The sequence below is a fragment of the Wyeomyia smithii genome, chromosome 1 (assembly GCF_029784165.1).
Source record: "Wyeomyia smithii strain HCP4-BCI-WySm-NY-G18 chromosome 1, ASM2978416v1, whole genome shotgun sequence".
Taxonomy (NCBI): Eukaryota; Metazoa; Arthropoda; class Insecta; order Diptera; family Culicidae; genus Wyeomyia; species Wyeomyia smithii.
The window spans coordinates 59,928,896-59,953,854 of record NC_073694.1 but is presented as its reverse complement, the minus strand read 5'-3'; the positions used below and the strand labels follow the sequence as shown (position 1 = coordinate 59,953,854).

Sequence of the window (24,959 nt, the reverse complement as noted above, 5' to 3'; positions counted from 1 at the left end):
TTCTAGTCGATCCTCATTTCGCACCAATTATGGTTCAATAGTATTGAGATATCAATTTACAGTTTTAATTCTGAACCCAAATGGTACCGCCCGGTCTTTTACAAATCCGAACCATGTTAACAATGTACCATGCGATCACATTGATCCGCGTAACGGACGGTTAATTACACATTCACTGCGATCCATTTTATAAACACTTGAGAGAACTTCTACCGAGCCGAATTGATTTTGCATGTTTCGCTACCGGGCGATATTAATTCTCCGTGGCGGATTTAGCCAGAATAAAATAACACCAGTCACTTTTGCAAAACGACAATCTAATTTTATCCGACTCCAAGAGGCGAAGAAGGCATTAGAGCCGACAGTCAATCGACCCTATTGAGAGATTAATGCTGTGGACATTTCGCAGGCCTCCCGACAAGGAGACGCACGGTGTCACATAAATTTTTCGGACACCACTTGGCGGGCGGGTCCGCGTGGGAGGCTAATATCGGAGCGAATTGCAGCAGTCTTTTCGCCCTGTCGCCGCCGGATATTAATATGTGTGCGGGGTTCAGGCCTCTGCTGTTTTGCGCTCACTTATTTAGGGTCGAGATCTCGATTAGAGTAAAAGTACTTAAACACCAGAATAGGAGCACATAGAAGCGAAATCCGATCGGAGCGCGGATCAGCTTGAAAAAATGTAGTAAAAATGCTCGTCCCCCGCATGCATGCGGTGCGAGCGAGCGGATGGTGGAATTATTAACAAATCTACGATCAGCATCTCGGACACGGACTAGCGGAGCACGGCCGTTATTTATAGTGCGGTGGTCTTTCGAGTCAGAAAAACCGTATTTTTAGACTAAAATCGCTCAGTTTTGAATGCGGGTATTGAATAAACAAGTTTTCGTGCGCGCGGCATCTGTGGAAAGCTGCTTTTTTGAAGGGAAGATTGCCTCACTGAATATCTGGTGGCCAATTTCGTTGTGAGTACGGAAGGGGGGTTTTCGAAAAATAACGTTCTCAGGTGGAGTTGGCTTTTAATGTGGTGGGTAGAGAGATTTAATCCTGGCCGCCAAACGCAGTTTACGAACAACGCATCAAATTGGTACGACTTTAGCCAGTGGCGTCCAGTGTCAACAGATGGACTTGCTTAGAGGAATCACCTTTACTTGAAAACTTTGTCGATTCGCAACCGCTCGCGCTCCCCAAACGGGCAGATTCCGAGCATTCAACCGCAGTTGCACCGTAGACTACGGATGATTTCATTCATCGGCGTGTGGTTATTTTTGGGACACTGCGGTGGGGTTCCCCTTTTGGCTAGCGCACGCACGCTACTGGGCTGTGTGTGCGCTCTAGCGTTTGACAGGAGTGAGTGGGATGGAGCAGCAAATTTTTCACGTAGGAGGCCTACACACAGACAGGCAACCGTACGATCGGGTGGTCTTTGAAAATTCTATGCTTGGAGGTATGTGAGAGTGTGTGTGTGCGAGTGTATGTTTTGCACTCACGACTTTCACGACAGCCCCTGTGAACGGGCCAAAAATTGTTGCAGTGAAAATAGTCAGCCTTTATTCTTCGGATTGATCAGTATTCTTTCCGAGGTCTGAGCGCTTGTGATTCACTCTTCCTTTTTTTCTGTAGTTTTGAGGTGAGTTTGCTCCTGATTTCTGGATCCTGATCCTGATCGTCGATGCTGCTGTTGCTTCTATGCTATTATCTTTGAAAAGTTGCCCTTTGTTGCTGATCGAAAGTGATCGAAACGTGTTTAACAGTGGTTACACGGATTGCTACCATAAAAGGAATTAATAACGATTGCAGTGCAAAACGAGTTCGAACAAAGTGAATTACATCACACTCGTAATGGGTTGAAAACCGGAAAGAAACTGTGAATCGTTTTTTAGACATACAGTGTGGTGCCCGATCGTTACCATAATTACCGGAAAGCATGATTTGGCTAGTGATCAGTGCTAGTGACAGAACAATGGCGCTGCTTGTGAAAAATGTGGAGAACAGACCCAGAACCCAATCTATTATTGGGCAACATATCAGCTATCCGCATACCAATGACTCAACCTGCAAATATTTTCTAACCATGTGTGTTCGTGTGCAGTGTGAAACAGTAGCCACAACTACATTGAACTGTGTTACGGTGTACGAAAGATATTTATTTTCAAAAATAGCACCCCCAACCGAAAAGTGTACAAGAACAACTTGCTAGCAACAACAACAGCAGTAGTAGGCCGTGAGCATGGGAAAACCATCGGACCGTTACTGTTGGGTAGAGTGTGTAAAAATAAAATTTTGCTCTAGACTCGAAGAAAATTTCGCCCCGTCTGTAGCGTCTGTGCAGAGAGAGAGAGCAAAAAGTGTGTGCGCACACTTGTAGCTAACCGTTGATGCGGTAAAGGCAGCTCAGTCGCGGGACTTTTCTGTACGGACGGCGATGGCGAATAATTTTAGAATTGGTTGCCACATTTTACCGTTTGATTGTTTCACCAAATGCAGTAGCAGTAACACGCGCGCTGTCAGAGACCCAGATGACAAGGCGGGTGGAAAAGTCGAACCTGGCCGCCCACACGACTCGAGAGACCAGTACGCAGCAACGCGCGCACACGGCACCCACTTGTTTGTTCGGTTTTCCACCTAAGCCGATCACGACAAGTTGCCGTAAACTGCGCCGAACGCTACGCTCGGGACGGAGCATGGGGCAACCGAGTGCGTGTGGGCGCCGGTGGAAAGCGAAAATCGTTAAAAAAAGATTGGATTTTTCTTCGTTTTCTGGGTTAGGTCGTAAATTCTACCAATACAGCTCTCTTATTAGCTCACACAATGGCGAACCGGTTCGCACAGGGGCGGGTGCGAATGTGAGTGTGTATGTGTGTATGACAGCACGGTTGGTGGATTTTTTTCAGTGTCACTCCAGGAAAAGAAATGACTCACCCAGTCAGACCAAAGAGTGATGGCATGGAAAAATTTTTAGATTCCGTGTGAGGCACGCATGGTTGGTTGTAAATGAGGCTTATCTTCGGTTGCTTAAGAATGTCTCAGTAGCAAACAATTTTGATTGCTAGAAACTGGTTCATAGTGATTATTCAGTGGAATCTGACTAAAAATGGAAATATTTTACTCTTTCTGCTGTATCGATAAATTTGGGATCAAAAACACATTGTTTGGTCTTGAACTATTTAGATATCCTGTCACGTTTCAACCATATTGTGAACAACAAAGGCGTTTAACTGTGAAGAAGAAAATGACATCGGAATGAGTCCTAATAATTCTATTTGTAATGAGAGAATAGCCAAGACTTTCACGAAGTTTGATCCAAGGCAAATGTTACAGATGATTTCTTAAAGAACCGATTTTAATTTTTTGTTTGAATGTTTTTCATCTTCTGCAACCTACTATTTTAGTTTTTCCAGGATTACAATATCATTCTAATTTTTTTTTTTGTGCTAATACAAATACTATAAGCATCTCAGCATCTCATCTTCGTCATTTGCCGTATCTGTTCTGTGCTATCAATGCTTATTTTTGTATCAATTTAGCTCTAAAGGTGAAACTGGACGGTGGACTTTTCCATACATTTTTGAGGTTAGGTTTCTTTTCATTTTACTTTTTCGAGTGAAAAACTCTCAGCTTACATCTGATAAATAGCGCTTGAATTTCTAGTCTATGCACACGTCAGTGGCGCAAACCATCGATCATAGTTTCACGCGAGTAGTTTTAATGATTTTCGAGAAAATTATCTTGCAAAATTTGGGTGAGATTGACCAAGGATTTCACTATAAGGACTTTTCAGTTTTTAAGGTAGACACCTATTTTTGTTAAGAATACACGATAATAATGTACGCAGTAATGCTTATTTCCAAAGGATCCTCGAACTTTTGGACAATCTCTGACGGATTAGATTCTCTACCATCCTTTCGAGATGCCTTTCAAAAATTGGGTCAGAGCAATGTTAAAGTGGCCTTAGCATAGAGAACAGACGCTACATTTATGATATTTTTCACAATTTTTGAGTGTGCCTCAATACAGCTAAAACCTTTTTTTTACGGTCCACTGGTTCCTTTCCTTTGCTCTAGAGAAGAATAACTTTCTCCAAATTTTTGTACGATTCAAATACTTTTACGCGCAAAATTAATCCAACCCATACTCTAGGAATTTGCACTTGTTTTGGCATTAATCAGCTGTAGCTGTGTTGCCAAAATAAATACTTTGTGTACACACTGAAAAGGCATTTATAATTTTTCATTGAGTATTAACCTTGAACATTTCTCAAAACGTGAACGAAAAAACAGAGCATTAGAACACGTCTTCAATATTCCGTATTGATTTTTTACGCTTGTTTGTTTTCTCTCCGAGAAAAGTAAATGGTGCTCAGTCTTGTATGTACTCACAATCAAAACTTCAATCAGTAAAACTGAGATTCTTCTAAGAAAAAAAATGTTCAGAAATAATGTAAAGTGAAGTAAGAATCTCAGTGATACTCGGACCCTGCCGCTAATTTCTGCTACTAAATTACACCAGGAGCGCAACTGTTTGTTTATTGTCATCTATTAAAAATTGTAGAAACTATCGATTTTGCATTCACATCAGAACTAGTTTTCGTCACTTGGCTGTGAGTATTAAAGTGGTTCATCGTGATATTGAAATGTTGAGAACTGATGACGAAAAGCCAAAACAAAATTTTATTGATTCCATTTGAGGCCTAAAAAATGGAAGAATGGTAGTAGAACACAATGAAGTTATATAGGAAAACCATGGTTTATAATTGAAATACAGTCGCCGTTCGATGACTGCAAGTCTTTTAACTGCAACGCTTTTTAACTGCAAGACCGATAACTGCAACAACTTTGCAGTTATCGGACCGCAATCCGTCAAATCTGAAGTCAAAGTCATATTTGACATTGAAGTGACAAATCTCCCGGGGGGATTCTGAATGCATTCGAAAATGATAATTGTTAAATATCTAGAAACATTTCAAAAGGACTTTTTCATTTCGATTTCGTTTACTTGTTGTCTCTTCATTCTAGGTGGGAGATTATAGATCTCCACTATTAAGGGGTTATATACCTTTTTGGTCGAAAAAAATGAGGGAAGTTTGAATTTATTTTCAAGTGCATAGCACCATTTTCATTGCATCAAAGTGGTATTTTTCTGAAATTACAGTTTATCAACAACAGAAAAATACGTTTGATTTTGAGATATACCAATTATTACTGGAGCCGTTTCCCCGAAACGCTATTTTTTGCAGAGGCTTGCGGTGATCCTGATAGTGACTCAGCGGGTCAACCTTAATCAAAAAACTCATATTATTTCATTAGTTTAGAAGTGTGCCGTGTCCTTGAACGATCGCTTTCATGAGCATTTTGTTTTCAGTGCAAACGGGAACGTTTTTCCCAAAAAATGCACGTTTTGAGCGCTAAAAATTGCATTCAAATTTTTTTTTGCGGTAAAATGTAACTGTATGTTTCAAAAAGCGATCGTTCAAGGATCGGCGAATTTAATAACGAAAATTTAAATAAAAAGACGAAAGAAATCGGTTCAGTAGTTTTCCCGCAATCAGGATCACGGCAAATTCATTTTTCGGAAAACTTTATTCCGAGATAATCGCGTGTAAAGTTTCAAGTTTAGCTTATACGGCCGTGGCGAGGCGCCCTGCAAATCGCTCTAACTTTCTTCCTTTTGCTCAGATCTTTATGAAAATTTGTGAAAATGTTCTCAAGATGTTGTATTTGAAGATAATGCAATAAAAAAAATTCCGGTTTTTTGAAAGCTAAAAAGGTATATAACCCCTTAATCAATGAAGCAAAATCATCATCTTATGTGGTTCACTTTCCGTAATTATTATAAGAGAAAAAATATATTCCTTGTGCATTGTTTGGTTAGTTTCACTACTCAGTGAGTGCATAGTAGATCACAAACAATATTTTGTGACCTAGCGTTAAATAGACCATTTTAGGAACTGATAGGTGTCACGGATCCTGCTGACATTGATGTTGCTTTTACTTGCGTTATCTGACATAACGCAAGTAAAAGCAACATCAATGTCAGCAGGTTCCGAGCTTTCTGTCAAAATTTCATTCATGAATTGAGATCAGAAACGTCTCTTAAAATGATCTTCTGTAGTGATCATTTATCTTCGCCTACATATTGGTTATGTAAAGTAGTTACTAAAACGTAATAAATTATGATGCGTAAATATGAATATCAAATTGATTAATCAAAAAGCTTGCCTATTTTTGCCTAGTTTTCTGCTTTTTTTGCCACTATTTCATTAAAAATCGAACGGCATTCGATAACTGCAATGTAAACATGATGCAATCAGCGAACGACGACTGTAGATTGCATTTAATGAAACTGAGTGCTAGAAAATTACAATAAGATGTATAAAAGGCATTTTATAACTGTTTTCTTGGTCAATTAGCAAAATACTCGGAGAAATTTCAATTTAACTACCACTGAAAAAGCGACATCTCTTGCCATTTGACATTTTTTAGGTGTCCCATTGAAAAATAAAGTGAACAATCTACGATGGATCAATAAATCTTTAATTTATTTTTTTCACTAAATTGACACCTGTATAACATTATTCCCGTTATGATTTTTTATTACCAATGGTCATACTGAACGTTTTCATAACCACAAAGTTGAACACGCTCGTAAGTAATAACTCTAAAATGAGTAACATTTGACGCATTTTCGTAAAATGTGGAACAACTCTGAAACTGAGTAACTCCACAAATATTCAAAACTGAGTAACACTAGGCGTCTTTGAAAATGAGTCATTATTACTGAAAATTTGCGTACGATATTACTCATTTTTTGGGTACAGCTCAGCTTCATTACTGGATATAATCTGGCATGACCAATGAACGACACCTCATAATCATAAATAATAATGATACAAATTAATAAATAATGGTGATACAAATTAACAATTATAATGCCTTCTGTGGCGTACACAATTAAAAAATATGTTGCAAACTGAAGCACATCAAAATCACATCCAAAATGGGCGTCGTTATAGGCGACGTTCCTCAGAAAGAAATTATATGAAAAGATCCCAAAAAGCGAGTGAAAGTTACTCAAAAGCATAAAGGTCTTGTACTCATTTTTTGACGTCTACGAACATCGTTCGAAAATGAGTAAGAGTTGCTCAGTTCATGAGTTATTATTTACGAGCGTGAACATTGTGGAAGAAATGACATTTAAAAAACAGCGCGCTTGACTCAGATGCAGGTGGAGCAGCTTTATATGCGAATGAGTGTCATTTCATGCACACGGAATAACATTGCGTTTTTCACAGACAGGATGAAGCAAAAAGCTTTGAAATGCGACCAGCTTCTCAACCTATTTCTACAAGTTTCACACGAAAGTTTTTTTCTGGTTTATTTGGTCTTAACACCTATCACATAATACATGCCATCATGCTTGGTTTTTATTGTTATTTATTGTTTTTTCTTAAATCTTGTAAACATTCGAATCTAGTTTAGATCCTTGTAAAGACGTAATGCTATAAAAATATTGCTATTACCAAACAAATTTTGATAACCACTGTTCATATATGAAACATGTAAGATCATTCTGATATTGTTTCTTGTGGAATAATCCTGTTACAAAGTTTGTTGAGGCATACTACAGTAGATCTTATAGTGGTCACAGAGGTTCAGCTTGTTACAACAATTATTGACACATCAACCAGCACCATCTACGTGAATACTTACTTCTTTTCAAAAAAAAAAAAAAAAAAAACTTGTAAGTTATTAATAATCAGATTAAACTTAGCTTGATCCATCATTCTTCAATTGATTCTATATTTTGCTAATACATCTGCACGGTTTATTATTTATTCATTTATTTGGCATTCCTTAATAATGACATGGTCTGATTCACAAAGTTTCTTCAATTCACTCGGTCATTGGCTACCGCTCTCCAATCCCTGGGACGCCGTGTACTCTCCACCAGATCTTGCTCCCACCTGGTCTACCCGTCTTGCCCGATTGGTCGTCTTCATCCTACTGAATTCGAGGCAAACACTATCTTCCAATTTATCACCGTCGATCGCAATGCTACTGCCTAGGCGTTGTAGGTCGGCTAAGGTTCCACCGGCTAGCATATACTTGGTTTTAGACGTATCTACATGCAACCCAATTCTTATTGGTTCCCGTCTTAGTCTGGCGTACTGTTCTGCCACCGTCGCAGCTGTTCTGCCGACAATGTCCGTGTCATCAACAGCGCAAACAAATTGACTGGATTTGTTGAATTTTGTACCCCGCGTGTTGATGTCCGCTCGATTCATTACACTCCGTAGCGCAATGTTGAATAGCAGGCAGGAAAGACCATGACCCTGTCGAAGCCCCCTGAGAGATTCAAATGGACCTGACAATCCACCCGCAATCCGCACACATCACTGCGTCCCATTCACCGTAGCCTTCATCAGTCTAATCCATGACCTTCCATGGCTCCTGTCGGTCGATAGTGTCATACGCGTCTTTGAAGTCGATGGTGCGTGGGGGTTCGATGTTCATGGCATTTCTTTAGTCTCTGCCATATGGTGAAGATTTGGTCCGTCATAGACCGTCCTCCCAAGGAGCCGGCCTGATAACTTCCCATAAATCTGTTGACTAGCGGTGAGAGTCGGCTAAAAATGATTTGAAATAGCACTTTGTAGGCGGCATTCACGATGGTTATCGTACGATAGTTCCCACAGTTCAATTTGTCGCCTTTCTCATAGATAGGGCAGATAACCCTACCCTTCCGCCTTACCTGTAGCTCTTATATATCCCAATCTCTTGCAATCAGCCGGTGCAAACAGGTGGCCAGCTTTTCCGGGTCCATCTTCAAAAGCTCCGCTCCTAGGCCATCCTTCCCAGCCGATTTTATGTTTTTCAGCTGCTTGATGGCATTCTTAACTTCGCCTAACGTTGGGGCTGACACTTCTTCTACGTTTGTCGCACCGACGGGATCGCTTTCTCCGCCGCCATGGTCATCTGTCTGGGCGCCATTCAGGTGTTCGTCGAAATGCTGCCTCCACCTTTCGGTCACCTCACGATCGTGCGTCAGAATACTACTATCTTGGATCTTCTGGTAGAACTTTAGGGTTTCCTGAGAATGATGCAGCTGTTCCAGCTCTGCATACTTCTTTTCCTCCAGGGTGTTTTTTCTCCCGGAAGATTTAAATTTTCCTGCATCTTCTTCTCTCTGTGTCTCTCTACATTCTGATGAGTGGCACTGCGCACCTTAGCCACCTGCACGTCGTTCTCCTCATCCTTCACCCTCCTACATTCGTCGTCGAACTGCTCATTATAATGGGTTTGTCTCACATGCCCGATGGCGTTCTGCACTACTGTCGATGACTGTTTTGATGGTGTCCCAACAGACCTCGAGAGGAGCTTACTTCAGCTCCAGCTTCTTCTTGCAGCGCAGCTTCGAGCGTATGCTCGTAGTTTTCGGCGACGCTAGGCTGCTTCAGTCGTGCGTAATCTAACCGGGGCGGGCGTCGGTACCGAATGTTGCTAACAACGGGGTGTTTTGTGCGCATCTTAACCATCACCAGGTAGTGGTCAGAGTCGACGTTAGCGCTCCTATAGAATCTGGCGTCGATGATGTCTAAGAAGTGCCGACAGTCAATCCCTTGTAGAAGACTGAAACACTGCGACCATCTTTGATCTATTGTGGACAGTCAATCAGAACGTGGTCGATCTGTGTTTCTGTCTGTGCGGTGACCTCCAGGTGTACTTGTGTTGGAGGTTGTGCTGAAAGCAGGTACTACACACGGCCATGTTTTTGGAGGCGGCAGAGTCGATAAGCCTTAGGCGACATCCATAAATTACGTAATGCTCATAGGAGGGAGGGGGTATTCTTTAGCGTTACGATTTGTTACATAGGGGAGGTGGGGATTTAAGATCAACGTCATGTAACAAAAAATCTCTGGAGAGACTTTCCAAAAACTAGCTTTTTAATTAAACAAACTCTTCTACAGTGTTGCGTGATTTTTATGGGAGGGTAGGCGTTGGCGTTACGTTTCCTTACAAATGGGGGGTGGGGGCCCAAAAATTGGATTTTTTGCGTTACGTAATTATTCTCAACCGGAACATTCGAGGGCTACCCAATCACCTGTTTCCGCATCTCACCCATCACTATGAAAGCTGCTTCCAGCTCATGTACTTGTGAGTGTTTTACGATGGCGGCTTGTGAGTCGGTAATCAGCCGCCCCTAACCTGGAATACAGACGCCGTTTTGAGCCGCTCCTAACATGAAGGACAGGCTCTCGGGAACTCAAAAGAGTCCTCCTTCCCTGTCAGCATACGATAAAGTTCCCACCGAGGTTGGTTACTCGATCTTCCCATGGTTACTCGTATCCCAGCTGGCACAGTGTGGAGATCGGAATAACAGTGGCTGGATAAGAGGCTAAGTACTCCGTGTGGAGTCTATTCCTATAGGTACACTCGGCACCGATGGTACGCATTATACAGTCGTTCAACCAGCTTGCGCGGTTGCTTCCGGTGATACCAGAATGACTGGATTCAACAAAGACGAACGACATACAAGATACATAGCTTTCAAATTGAGATCCGACCCAAAGAGCTATGTCAAGAAGTAGTCGTTATTGGACTCGGTTTTAAGCTGTTTGTCGCCAGGATTTCTGGCGTCTCAGCTCGTGCAAGATGTGCTCCTCAACTTCCGGTGTGCTGGAATGTAGCTTATTAATCGGGTTCTCTTGTACTTAAATAGACCGCAATGGCTTCCATTTTAAAACTTCTAGGGCGTTCAGGCCATCCGCGAGAAGCGTTGTTCTTTTTATTTCGTAGAAGAATATCGCACTGATCAGGGATTCTAGTAGGCCCTATTTCCAGCCTGGATGCGTCTCTGGTCTCTTGATCGTGTTGCTGGAGGTGTTGTCGGTGGTCACCAGTGACCCCAAATACACTCGTCGCCTACCTTAAGGTTATGCTGTGCTATTCTCCTCGGAGCCTCTCGCTCGCATGTATTCAGGTTTCGACACATTTTTCCGCAGTCCGATTCATCTGGCTTCGGTTTTCAGTTGGGCGTAGGCCCCAGAAGCTGAAACGACTATGTGGAAATTGTGCCCCTCTTGCCGATACCTGGCCTTCGGATCCATGTTGAACAGTAAACAAGAAAGTCACGAACGAAGCACATCACTTGCGCCATGGTAGCTGTTATCGTGCATTGACTGCCATAGCTGTTCTATATAGACTGTATCGCCTTGATGATGTGATGATGTTCATGAAGATGTGATGAGTGGGCCCATTGTATCTGTGACATTTCTGTAAGATCTGTCGGATTGAAAAGATTTAACCCGCGGTTGCGCCTGCTTCTATTAAGCCAGCTACATACCTACACCTACAATCTACAAACCTCCTGGTTGAAGGTGATGGACGATGGGATAAGACCTGGAAATGTATTTAGTAGGCGGCATTGATAAGCGACATGTCGGGGTTCGTTGCGACACTCCAGCTTGTCGACCTTTTTGTAGATGGCGCAGACTACTTCCTCCATCTCCACTAATCTGATAGTTTTTCCTCCTCCTAAATTTGGCAAACGAGCTGCTTGGAATGGTGGCTATCACTTCCCTACCACACGCGAAGACCTCGCTCGGCAGTCTGTTTTGTCGGCGACTTTGTTGTTCTTTAGCTTCTTGAACTCACAACATCCTGTATGTACATTGGGGGCTGGTACAAGGTCACTTTTTGCTCCGCTTCTGCTTGCTGTATCGCCATTTAGGTATCCACTGAAGTGCTGCTTTCACCTGTTGATCACCTCACTGGAATTCGCGAGAAAGTCAGCTTGCAGGTTCTGCAAGACTGGTTCACCTTCTCATAGAATTTTCACGTTCCGTTGGCACGAAAGAGCTGCTAGAGCTCTACGATCCATGAGAATCGTGGTCATGTCGTTCCGTGCTGTTTTGTACTTGGCTCTGTTCTCCCTTGTTGAGTTGCCCATATACATTGCCTAGGTCTGGTGCTTCTCATTCGCCGCTGCTTTGCATTATCCGTCATACCAGTCGTTGCTGCCGATCGATGCCTTCACTCCTAGTGTCGTTGTTAGAGTCCCTCAGCACCAGCTGGTCCTCGAAAGGCGATGCGTGGGTAGCTCCACTTAGAGCTGATACGCGTATTCCTTCTCAGTTTTGGAGTTACGGAGCTGCTTTATGTTGAGCCGCCGTGCGTGATACAAAGTGGTCCAAGTCGATATCCGCACTGCAATTGATGCGTACGTTAGTAATATCTGGGAAAAGAAACGGCCATCGATAAGAACATGGTCAGTTTGGTTTGCTGTACGTTGGTCAGAAAATCTTCAAGTAGTTTTGTGGATGTCTTTGCGAGGAAACAACGCACTTCGGGCTACCAGTGCTCGTGAAGCTGAACGCAATGCTGGTCGTTGTCGTTCGCATCGGTGTCCAGATTGTGCGGTAGCATCACAATCAAATGGCGCGAGTAGCTGTCGAAAAGTTTCTCCAGCTGCGCGTCAAACTCTACTTTCTCGACAACCTGTCGCTGATCGCCTGTCACTTGACTGTGCATCCTACCATCTCTATAAAGCCGGTATTCAGCTCGTTGGTAGTGCCACCGCTCTGTTAGAACTGTGAACTGCATCAACAAAGTTCCTAGAACGCAACGATGTCGAAAAGGCGAGGTACCAGTAGAATCTGGTCACCACCCGGAGCGTTCAGCGATCTACAGTTTAATGTACCGAAGTTTCAATCGTCGCCCTTGTTTCGTCGCCTTGGTCGTTGCCGATTTTTTCAGCTCGTATCCATTTCTTTAGGGTTCTTTAGGGAAAGCATGCAGCGTTTCTAGGGCTGCCAGTGCCAAGTTTCTCGACGAGGCCACCGTTTTGGGTATAGCTGGCTATAACAACACTTCTTAGTTCCGTCGTACGTTCAGAATCATTCACTGTTTAAGCCACACCTAACATGAGTAACAGACGCTCAGATAAACTGTACTCCAAGGAAAACAAGTCATCCTTACCTGACAGCATAAGACCAAGTTCTCATAGGTTTACCGATCTTCTGTTAGTCGCCCGTACCCCAAGCGGTACCACATGGGGGTGAGGATAGAAGTTGCTGGCAATATGCTTTGGATGACACTGGGGTCTGTTCTATGTCATCTAGTAGTTCATTCTTCCCGCAACGCTATTCACTTTGACAATATACTATACATATTCTTTTGGATGAAATCTGTGAGTGAACTAGATGTCCCTTAAGCTTGTTCCAATTGACGTTTCAAGGATTTCTTGCGTTCCCAGTCAAGATCAAGCTTCTTGAATATAATGTTCATAAGATATCTGTCAGTTGTTGATCTTCTTATCTAATGGAGCGCTCCATGGTGTGAGGTTATGCACTTGTAAAATAAATCCACAGAAAACATCCATGCTAAGGAACCATTCAAATATTACATAACGCGGAATTTGGCAATTTTCAATACCCACCCACCCCCATGTAACGCAATTTTACATGTTTGCCACATGCAATATAACGCTCCGCCGAATACCCCCCCACCCCCTAGAGCGTTATGTATTATTTGAATGATCCCTAATTTCGCTTCATGTGTGAAAAGATGCAACGGTTTTCTAGCATGTCGCAATACGCAGTGTGGTGGCGCTAAGAACACTTAGTAGTAAATGATTTAATAAAATCGATAGTTTTCCAGCTCTTATCGATATTATCGCAATTAGGGTACCCGTTTTATGAAGTAGAAATTTTGAGCAGTCTTGATTTGTATATAATCGACAATTTCATTCAATCCCAGTTTATATTTACGATAAATTTGATTGTTCTAGTGTTGATTTGAAAAAAAAAAATACGCTAACCTCACAAAATCAGTGTTATATCGTTGCAAAACAGCGATTCTATAATCTGTGAGAATTTTCATGCGTGTGGCAGCTTTGACGCTGCCATCACTAAAGTGGTCAAAGTCGCAAGTTGCAGAAAGATGTCGTTAGTATTCCAAAGAAGGAATTTGATATCTTACACGCGATTTATGGAGTTTCTTGTTCTAGCTTGGATGTTTGTTATCTGTGGTAAAATATTATAAAAAGGGGCTATCCACAATCCACGTGGACAGCTTTGGAAGGGGGGGGGGGGTCTGCGTAGTGTCCACGGTCCATACAAAATTTTTAGAATTTATGTTGGCAGTTGTCCACGGAGGAGGGGGGTCAACATCGTTAAAAATCTGTCCAATGTGGATGGCCTCAAAAATTATAGTTGTTTTTTATTCTTTTTCAAGTTCGCCAGAAAAATAGTATGATGATTTATGCTTTATTTGATGATGAATTCTGTTGAATAAGTCAAACATCATGTCATGTTCATTTCAGCTGGTGGTTATAGAAATTGCACATAATGAAATAAAAAGAATTATTGGAAACAAAAACTGAAAATTGCACAAGGTTCAAATGAAACACATCCTCCTAGCCAAATGTTTCTAATTTTCGGAAGCTAGAACACTGACGGCAATTCAGCACCTTCCGAAATACATATACATACGCTCATAAAAAATATATTTGATTCTAAAAGTTCAATGGTTCTATGCAGAAGCAGGCACAGCAGCAGCGAGTTTGTTATATTACCAACAATTTATTTTTAACCCACTAAACAGCTTCTCAAATTCTTCCCAGACTTAGCTCCTAACCAACACCGCCACCACCAAAAACAACCATGGCTGATGATGAAGCAAAGAAGGCCAAACAGGCCGAAATCGAGCGCAAGCGTGCTGAGGTGCGCAAGCGTATGGAGGAGGCCTCGAAAGCAAAGAAAGCCAAGAAAGGTTTCATGACTCCAGAAAGAAAGAAGAAACTGAGGGTAAGTTTTGCACTACAATTGACTCTTCCATTCGAACCACTGATTGACACCTCTCCCCCTTCTCCGACAGCTGTTGTTGCGTAAGAAAGCCGCCGAAGAACTGAAGAAGGAACAGGAGCGTAAAGCAGCGGAACGTAGGCGCATCATTGAGGAACGATGCGGCAAGGCAAAGAACATCGAAGATGCCAACGAAGGTATTGTCTGTTATGTTGCCCATTTTGAGACGATTCACTAGACTGCTCTCGCTGAACCACTTTTCCGGTTCCGGTTTCCGTCACCACACAAGCGGTCAGACGGGATCCGAACCAACAACATCGTGTCTATTTCACCTTCACCAGAAACGAAAAAAAAACTCACCACCATATCAGCCAACCACCTGTCATTGTACACCACCTCAAGCTCATGCCCATCGAATCACCATTTCCATCCATTCATGCCACAGAAAAAAAATGCACACATCAAATAAAAACTGACACTTTCTACATTACCCTCCGCGTCATTCCCCCCACCGCCAACCACCACCACTCAGAGCAAATCAGAAGAGTTCTCCGCGACTATCACGCAAGAATTAATGCCCTGGAAGAGGAGAAGTTTGATCTTGAATATGTAGTGAAGAGGAAAGATTTCGAGGTACAATATAAACAAACAAATCGAAACAAAAAAAAAATACTACACAACTCGAACCTACCGGAACCAATTCTCTGTCTGTACTAGTGCTACGAACCAACCCCTCGTACTCTGTTCTATTTCTCTCCCTTTCACCACTCTCTATTGATTTTTGTTAATTCTCCAGTTAATCTCTTTATCACTGTGATACTTTTTTGAGCTTGATTTCTTTAATCCTCTCACCCAACCAACAAGACAATGTTTTCGATCGTTTTGTTTTTGTTTGTTTACCAAAAAAATCAGCCAGCACCAAATAAACTATTCATGTTTTTTTACTCTCTCTTTAACGTTACTTGATGTGATAAATGTTCTATCGAATTTGTTTTTTTGAGACGCAATAATTTTGTTGTTCAAAATACATTTTTGACCATTACTATTGCCAGGCTCGTCGATTCGCTAGGTGTGCACAAAGGATTGAACGTCAAAAATTGGAACCGATGACTGTTTGAATGCGCACTATTGTTTTTATTTTGTTTTTTGATGTTGTGTTTTTATTGTTGTTACTAAACTCCAGTTTTGCCGATAAGATAGAGCAACAGGAAGTGATAATTTTGGGACGTTTTGTTTTGTCTGTTCGAATGCAAGTTTGGATCTTAGGCAGGGCCTAAACAGAGCCGCTTCCCCTCCTCCCCACAATCATGCCTGCAGCGTAAGGCTTCTAGAAGTGTATCAAACTGCCGAAATTCGGATCTGTCTAAAGCTGCTGTCAAAATTTCTAATTTGTTTTTGTAGCAAGTTTGAAGCACATATGCAAAGAATACCACAAAAGAATTTGTACCCTGGAAGGTGAAAAGATTGATTATGAGTATGAAGTTGCTCGAAAGGATCTCGAGGCAAGGATCAAATTTTTGTTTTTGTGTAACGCCTTTTGAAAGCGATCGTTTTGCTAAGAACAAACAAAAAGCGTGACGCCTGTAGCAACACGCTTTCACGCCAACGCCGCCGCCACCACCGCCGTTAGAGAAGAGTGTTACGAAGCCTTTAAAAACAAAAAAAAACGTGTATTACAAATTGACTACTTCCGCCGCGCTTGCCGCAGCGTCGCCGCTTTTCCACGCGTTTAACGCAGTTTTCTCCTCTATGTTTTTTCTCTCCCGCCTCCTGTCGATTTGCTGACTTCTTTAGTCTCTGTCTCTGTGTTGCTGGAACTAAATTGACCAAGTTACAGCTTCTTTAATCACACTCCAGACCTCGCTACGAGTTTTTTTAGTCTTTAGCAATGCCAATTTATGAGCAGAATTGAACTGAACCAGCTTCGTTTGTGTCTAAACACATTAAGCACACTTTTTACACTGAGAAGACCCGTCGTAATTTATTGTATAAACATATGTTCAAAGTATCATACATACACCACACACATGAACACACAATTTAGAAGCAATCCGCCCGAGATGAACCACGACCCAATAGCTGTTAGTTCGATTTTACTAACCAGTTGTCGCGCCATCTTTTGTAGAGTAGTAGAAAAAAACTAGACCCTCGATAGACGACTACATTCCTGAACAAAATATCATCGCCAATCAATTGATCTAACCAATGTCACCAAAAATTCGACGATTTTTGCCTGCAATATACCGAATAATATCGCAAATCAATGTATTTATATTTAATAGCTGAGCTACAGACTCTTTGTCGCGAATATTGGAAAAGAATATCTGGTTTGGAAGGTGACAAGTATGATTTAGAAAGAACGGAAAAAATGAAACAGTTTGAGGTAAAATGGATTTCATGGAAAATGTCAAAATTTACGAGTTTGCAAATCAACATACACAGAAAAAAAAACATACACTGATTTGAATCTTACCGCTACAATAAACCCGAGTTTTTTATAGTGATTTTTTTCTTGAACCCATTAGTTACAAACCAACAAAACTTACAGCGCATAATCGGCATTTACACTGAAAAATAAACCCATCCAGAAACAAGCAGATTTTGTTTTGCTATGCCCCCATCCCTTGTTTTTGGTATTAACCACTCTAAAACATAGCTAAACGAGAACAAAAAAATACAAAATACAGCTCAACTACACCTTTAGTCTTAGATTTTGATCGCTAAAGTTCGCGATTCGCGCAGCGTTGAAAAAGCATAAATAATTGACGAAAAACCAACAGAATCGGTTAAAGTAAGTTTATCAGAGAAAAAAAAGGCATCCAACTACCTAAGAATCGTCATTTCGTATCGCAGACTCATGGCTCATACTCTCAGATTCAGAATATAGCAAAAAAAAAAAACTACCGCAAAAATCGTCATTTTTCTACTAAAAGTGTACAAAATACTATCTCTCTTGATCAACAATATTCAGCAGCAACAAACGAAACCTTCCGAGCACTTAGATTAGCGCAACTTCTTCCATCGTTCTTTAAGTCCTCTCTTTCTATTTTTTTTACTGTATCACATCGTCTAATCTGTTTCGTTGCTCCTAATAAATGACCGTGTTGCACATTCGTTTTCCCATTCGCAGACGTGTTGAAAGACATAGTTAAAGAATATTACAACCGTATGTATACATGTGAAGGCCAAAAATGGGATCTGGAATTCGAAGTCCGGAAAAGAGATTGGGAGGTACTGCCGAACATATAAATAATTATTTATTTTGAAGTTGTTTTCCGATCATATTTTCTTGTTCGTTTTATTTTTCTTTTCGTTTAATATTTGTTCGTTTTCGAAACCAAAAAAAGTTCCATTTCAAACCAAACCAAATTTAAAACAATAAAAAAACAGCAACATACCTACCTAGAGGGTTTGGAAAGCCGCTGCTAGCAAAATCCAGACAGCAAAATAATAAATTTTTACTTGTTTTGTTTACGTTTCACTAAAACCTGCAAGATCGAGAGCGAAACTCGGAATAGCCCTTTTTCGTTTGTGTCACATTTGTGGCACGCTCAATTTGATAAATGACGCCCGGTTGACTCGTTTCGCATAGCTCATTCCGGTCCAGCTGGGTCGATCATGTCTAGGACTCCGCCTCAGGGCCGCCTATTTGGATCGAAATGACCGGGTTATAATGATGTTTTCCTTCGCTCTAGAATTCAGAGCAACCCGGAAAGGGTCACTTTTCATTCGAACGGTCCCTTTTGTCTCTCTCTCGCTCTCTCTATATATATATCGCTCTCGATTGATCACTAATTACTGACCAATCGGTTTTTGGTTTGGTGTTTGTATACATATATACACATACACACTAGTCCTGCCCGTGGATCGTCCTGAAATGGCAGCTTTGTCCTTCGTTCCTTCGCAGGCATTGCTTAAACGATGTAAGATAAATAAGTATCGGGCCTGAGTAAGGTTCGAAAAAAGTGGCGATGTTCAGGACTGATCCCAGAACTAACTGTCAAGTTTGTCTCGCGTTTCCAATTGAGTATTGGTCACCTTTGTTTTGCTGTCAGCAACCATTCCACCAATAAAAAAAAAACAACAAAACTACCCTTTTTGACATTCTTCGTTCGAAACTAAGCAGAAATCGTTTATAAATAATGTCAAATAAAAACACATGATTGCAACATATCATTTGGTTACTAACACACCACTGCCGTTTTAATTTTCTCAGTGTAGATAGTGTTTCATTCTGCGATGAATACCGGCTTCTCTCAAAACTGGAACTTATCATTTCATGGCTACCAGAACTCAGTTTGCAATTGTCCTAATTGCCTTAGACCATGGAATGATATGAAGCATGCTTCAGAAACAACAATCATTCAAACAGACAAAGTGTGTGAATGATAGCATCTAACTGGCCGTAAAAAAATATTGCTAGTAGGATTAGTGTTAGCAGTGATAGTAGCAAATAGTACTTCTGGTGTTGGCAACTAAGCGCAATCTTCTCCAAAAATGCTATATAGCAAGCCATGTCTTGCATGGCTCAGCCATGTATGCAAGTTCTACCTCTGCTTCAACCAAATTTTGGCCTATATTTTGCACTCGTCACTAACCGCATGGTATACTATTCTATCCCTTTATAACAAATAAACCACATAATCCATGAGATTTGCACTCGCGATGGCAACTAGCCACGTCTCGCATCAGTTCGATCGTAAAATATCATACACTCAGAAAAATAGTTTCCATACAGCGATAACTCTTCACACACTGGAAAAAAACTAAAGCTAAAAACTGTAGCAAGCTCTCCGCTAAGTACATCCGGCAACATTGCCGTAACAACACACCCAACTTTTCGTGTGTGTGTTTCTGTGCAACCTTTTTTCCTGTACTTTTCGCCGCAAAATGCAACCAGCACTCCTTCCGAGTGACGTCAGGAGAAACGTAAAAATACAATACTACAACTGTCAAAAATCATTTTATGAACACTTGCCCGCGCGTGTGTCCTGTTGGTGGTGTTTTGATATTCATACCCGAGCCAAGAAACATGTGTTCGATTAATTGCTATTTGGAGGAAGGAAAAACTGACAGAAGAATTGGAATCAGTAGATACAGTATGGCACAATGTTGGAATTGCTCTGTTTATTGTTCATTTTCGTTCGATGTGTATTTGTTTGTTTCTCGTCTTACCTGTCTAAACCGATGTGTACGTATATAACGAACCGTCTCTCAGCAGTTGTCAAACATATGAAATTCTGTTACCGCAATGTTGCCAGAGAAATTTTAAGTTTTTCGATAGAATCCCTCTGTTTTTATGGGTATCAGCTAACTCCTGTTTCTTTTATTTTGTTTTTGTTTTAATTTTGCTTATCAACTGGAACAAATCCTTTGATCGAAAAAATCATGTGCCAGAACAACAACTACTACTATTTAATAGTCCAGTATTGCACGTTGTTTTGTGGTTTCTCTTTTTAGTTTATTTTACAGTGTACTAACCAGTGTTTTGGTGCCGTCATACCAAATGTTATTATGTGTTATTTGACATCAATTAAATATTATGCTTGGTCTAAAACAAAGTTTCAGCCACCCTCCTTCTCTCTCTTTCTTAGTATTACATGAATTGAATTCAATATAAAATCAAAAATTAGGTATACTTTATGTGCCATACTGTGCAGTACCTTCACAAGATTGTCTCTCATTCTGTTCTGTCACAATTGTTTGATGATTTTTTTTAATTTCACTAAACCACCAAAACCAAAATATCCTTCGCATCTTTCCGGGATTTGCGAAACCTAGAGTGAAACAACAGAAATTCTAAATCCATTCAAAAGCGAAAAAACAATGTACTGTTTTCATTAGACATACCCTAGGACTCGTGCTAATCAAGTAGAATCTGTCAAACATGTCTGTCGCGGAAAGAAGCCTGATTGTCGTAAGTCTTGTGTCGTGTTACGGAATCAACAATTCTGACTACCTGAATGCTTAATCAGTTACTATGTGTACTCTGTATCCTGTACTCGCGCGGGCCGTGTACTGTCATGTTCATCTGTGATCTAATAAGCAAAATAATTCAATGTCCAACAGAAATCAACCGACTGTAGTAGATGTTTTGTATTTTTTCGTTTATCCTCACGTTAGTTTGATCAGTCACAGCAACATACACACACAGAGAGTGAACGCTCTGCAATTCAACAACACTCGTTAAATGTTATTTCCCCCGGAAAGAGGAATCGCTCGAAACAAACCCATAGCTTCAATCGCAAGAGCCGATTCTCTTCTCCGGCATGAGTTTGACCGGCAAACTGCCAGCTTTCACCCACACGCTCTCACTGGACACGTCAACACAATTAACACCACCGCTAACCAAAGTTTTGTTTAGATTGTTCACTATCTTCTAATGCTCTCACAACAAGCAATGGTTGACTGTACTTTACGAAAACTACTTTAATTTTTTGTTCTGAATGCATAGTAAAATCTCACCTGTTAACTTTGTACATTTCCGACCCTGTATTTTCTAGCACTAACTGTAAATTTCGAACTATTTTCCCTGTATTACTTGATTTTAAGACAGCGCCCCCTTCGCTCGATCGTATCGAACTAATCCGAGTTTTTCTTTCGCCCCCTCTTTTTGCCTCGTACTCAAACAAACTTCGGTGGCTCCTAGATTTCCGACCTCAACGCCCAAGTCAACGACCTTCGCGGTAAATTGTAAGTGTTTCTATTTCCCTCCATTAGATCTCCCTAGCTCATATTTATCTAATACATTTACACTACCTATTTTCTTCTTCTAATCACCTAACCAGCGTCAAGCCAACGCTAAAGAAGGTCTCCAAATACGAGAACAAATTCGCCAAGCTGCAGAAGAAGGCTGCAGAATTCAACTTCCGCAACCAGCTCAAGGTTGTCAAAAAGAAGGAATTCACCCTGGAAGAGGAAGACAAGGAGGTACGTGTATTATTAGGATTTCGCAAACATTCGCTTTTATTTTTTGAAACGCAGGAACGATGCAATGTATCCCAGATTTTTGTTTTGGGTTTGATTTTTAAGTACGAAAACGAACTGCAAACTTTGATCAGTGTCGTAGGTTTGACGTTCGACTTTTTTACGTCAGCTATTTTAAACGCCTACTGCAACACCAGTTTTGAAGCAGTGAGGTTAGGTTTTTGCACCCGCAGTCAGCGCAAAGGGGCCTGTGTTATCAACGTGATGATTTTTGACGATACACGACAGTGTCCTTGTTATGACGGGGGGCATGACCGAAGCTTGATGGTCAGCAACTAGCATTAACCTCATGTCTTCCGACACTGTGTTTTCTTCTTACTCCGCAGGCTAAAAAATCGGAGAAGGCTGACTGGCAGAAGAAGTAGAGCGAGAGGAAACAAACTCACTTTTTTTTTAGTTATCTTTGTGTATATTTAAAATTAACTAGAAACCTCTACGTCTATTTATCAGTTTTGACCATTTTTACTGTTAATATCCAGCCGTATAAGCGCAAGCTCACGATTTGCTGCAAAACCATAATCAGTAATTTATCAACTGTGCAAAGCCAGAAACTCACTGCGAATAAAAAGAATCGTTTTATGAAAATTATTTAAACGTAAAAACAATAAAAGAAAGCGAGTTTTGTTGTCCAGCAGTTAAAAATTCCCTAAAATATAATAGAATATCGAAAGCAATGCATAGGTAATGATGGTATTCATTTGATCGAGTTGTACGTTGAGGTGAATTCCTCGTAACCCCCTTTTTCCAAATATTTCCAATTAAACCATTGCCATTGCAAATCCACGCAAAAAGTTCCAACTGTGTGTCGCAAAAAATGTACTCAAACCGTGCACAGCCACAGGTAGTGTATGCGAGTTAAGCACCGCTTCTAGTCCAACACCCATTTCCAACTTACCTTCGCAGCTTATTCTGTCGTACCCAAGTTAGCACTTTCATGCCTCCACAATGCTTAAAAATAGTACGGTCGAGTTCTAATGCACAACTATTTTTCTCCCAATTTTCTATTGCCACGCAACCCGCACCATGACTCACGCGAGCAGAAGAAACCCGATTGGTCCAAGAAGGGCGACGCCAAGGTAAAAGAAGAGACGGCCGAAGCGGTTGATGCCGAGGCATAAAATTTCAACCGTGTTGTACACCCCATCCAACTGTCTCTGTCTGTTTCTTATTATTTTCATCATTAAAAAAACTAAATATATATATTTGCCAACAACGTAATCAAACCAGTGAAATGAAGCGCTAAAGTTTATGTTTTACCTTTAAGGTTCCATTTATCCCTATTGATCATCTCCTTGACCCCAAGAAAAAAAAATCGAAGCCTCTCCTTTCAGGTGTCACTAGAGAAACAAACAAAAGCTAGTGTTAACACTTTGTTGTCACTCAACAAGTCTTCTATTTTTACGTATTTTAACTACTTTTTCAAAACGTGTATTTTGGAAAGCAAGAAAAAAAGAGTAAAAATCATTCTGTGAACTAAAAAAATACCTGAATGTTGTGTTCTGTGTGAATGTAGCTCTCCGAAAGCCCCCTGGGGGGAATAACCATCTCAGTTTACTTTTTCATACATTCCGGCGGCTTGGAACGACGCGATTTACTTTACAGGAAGAAGAAGCTGCCGCTTAAATGAAGGGCCGTGGAAATCATCCGAATCACCACCAAGACGCCTTCTTAGATCACATGGCTAAGCCATTCTATGTAGGTAAAACGACCACTCCCGAACTGTTAACATAAGGTTTTCATCGTAAATCAAAGTTTACAGAACAAGCCTGTCTATCCGTCAAACAGTTGACAGACAAAAAAAGTCGCCCTCCACACCCCAGCCTGGAAGTATGCAAGCCCAACCGAAAGGAGATGAATGGAACAACACACTATGGACGACGAACCTCATTTGTAAAATGTTGAACATGAGCAAGAGCGGTGACCCTGCGAAGACTAAAATATTTCTTTTACACTCTCTATTAAGTTCATCCTAGATTTGTAATTTAATAACAAAATTATCATGTAATCAAGTGGTTTTTATTTTCTGTGGAGATGTGAACACACTCGCAGCTAAGAAGATACGAACGGGAGACCAAGCGCAGCGTTATCAGGCGAGCGAAAGAGCGACGAACAGAACGACGAAAGAGAGAAAAGAGACTACTATTCAGCCAGCTGCGCGAAGGAAGAACACAGTGGTGTACGAGAGAGAAGCTTTGTTCAGCTTCAACACTGTGCGCCTCGAAGTTGCATTGCCATTTTTTCGAAACATTGTTTGCGAGTAAAAACTTTATTTTGTATCTTTGTAACGTTGCTTGTTTTTTTCTTGTTTGTGTAATTGAAGACAGTTCACTGCGTTGCTGACGGAATGCAGCATTTTAAAACTACTGCATTGCTGTGCAAGTGTGTTACATCCATTACAAGAAGTTCGCAAAACAACACCATAAACGATGAAATAGGGTAGGTAATATATTATAAAGCCTGTATTACACTCTTTGACCAATAGTCAAATATTTGAACATCTGATATAATGGTCAAATTTATTTGGTTGTTTGCCCGTGTTTGCCACATGTAAAAATTGGAGAGTGACAAACAATTATCTTTGACCAAATTTTTATCTGTCAAAAAGTGACAAATATTTGACGCTTGGTCAAAGTGTGCAAGCCCTAAGCATCTTTATGAACCGCTTGTGTATTGAGACGAAATACTCGAAATGTGTTGGGCGAAATTCAAACAGAAGTGTATCAATCTGTTCTATATCTTTTTCTCTGTCAGAACTTGTTTTTAGATTGTAAAACTAAGTTAGCAAACTTCAACAATAATCAATTAAAGTTACCAATCGAGGGACACTATTCCAATCACCCCGATCCTATTTTAACTAGTTTCCATCTGTTTTGCAGGCATTTTTTTTTCAGCACCCGAAATGGCTCCTGAATGGCTGCAATAAAGGTCGATTTGTTCCGAATGATGTTTGTTCACAGATTTCTTTGTGATTAATGGTATTTCTTATATTCGTAAGACAGTTAGTTAATCAGAGTTTTCGTTTCCATCATTGAAATTGTCGATATTGATCAAAATTTAGGAGTTTAAGGCCTGTTATCTTCGACTGATTAAAATAGGCACCACTACTTCTGCTCCACCAGAAAAATGGTTTGTTGTCATTTTTTTTATTGGCCTAAATCATGCTAAAACT

At 40.8% G+C, this 24,959-nt stretch overlaps 1 protein-coding gene across 12 annotated transcripts; it reads left to right on the top strand.

The window, feature by feature from the left end:
* The first annotated feature begins 1,469 nt into the window (after positions 1 to 1,469).
* LOC129719026 (troponin I) lies at positions 1,470 to 24,075 on the top strand. 12 transcript variants are annotated; one of them, XM_055670355.1, is made up of 9 exons: positions 1,471 to 1,630; positions 14,623 to 14,806; positions 14,877 to 15,000; positions 17,934 to 18,034; positions 21,453 to 21,496; positions 21,592 to 21,733; positions 22,831 to 22,866; positions 23,393 to 23,485; positions 23,550 to 24,075. In XM_055670355.1, exons 2-8 carry the CDS (start codon positions 14,663 to 14,665, stop codon positions 23,411 to 23,413), a joined length of 612 nt encoding a protein of 203 aa, XP_055526330.1. In that variant the 5' UTR covers positions 1,471 to 1,630; positions 14,623 to 14,662; the 3' UTR covers positions 23,414 to 23,485; positions 23,550 to 24,075. The 12 variants fall into 12 exon arrangements, with proteins under 12 accessions (XP_055526324.1, XP_055526325.1, XP_055526323.1 ...); XM_055670353.1 differs by having other exon boundaries at positions 23,543 to 24,075; XM_055670352.1 differs by having other exon boundaries at positions 23,393 to 23,489.
* Positions 24,076 to 24,959: the final 884 nt, after the last annotated feature.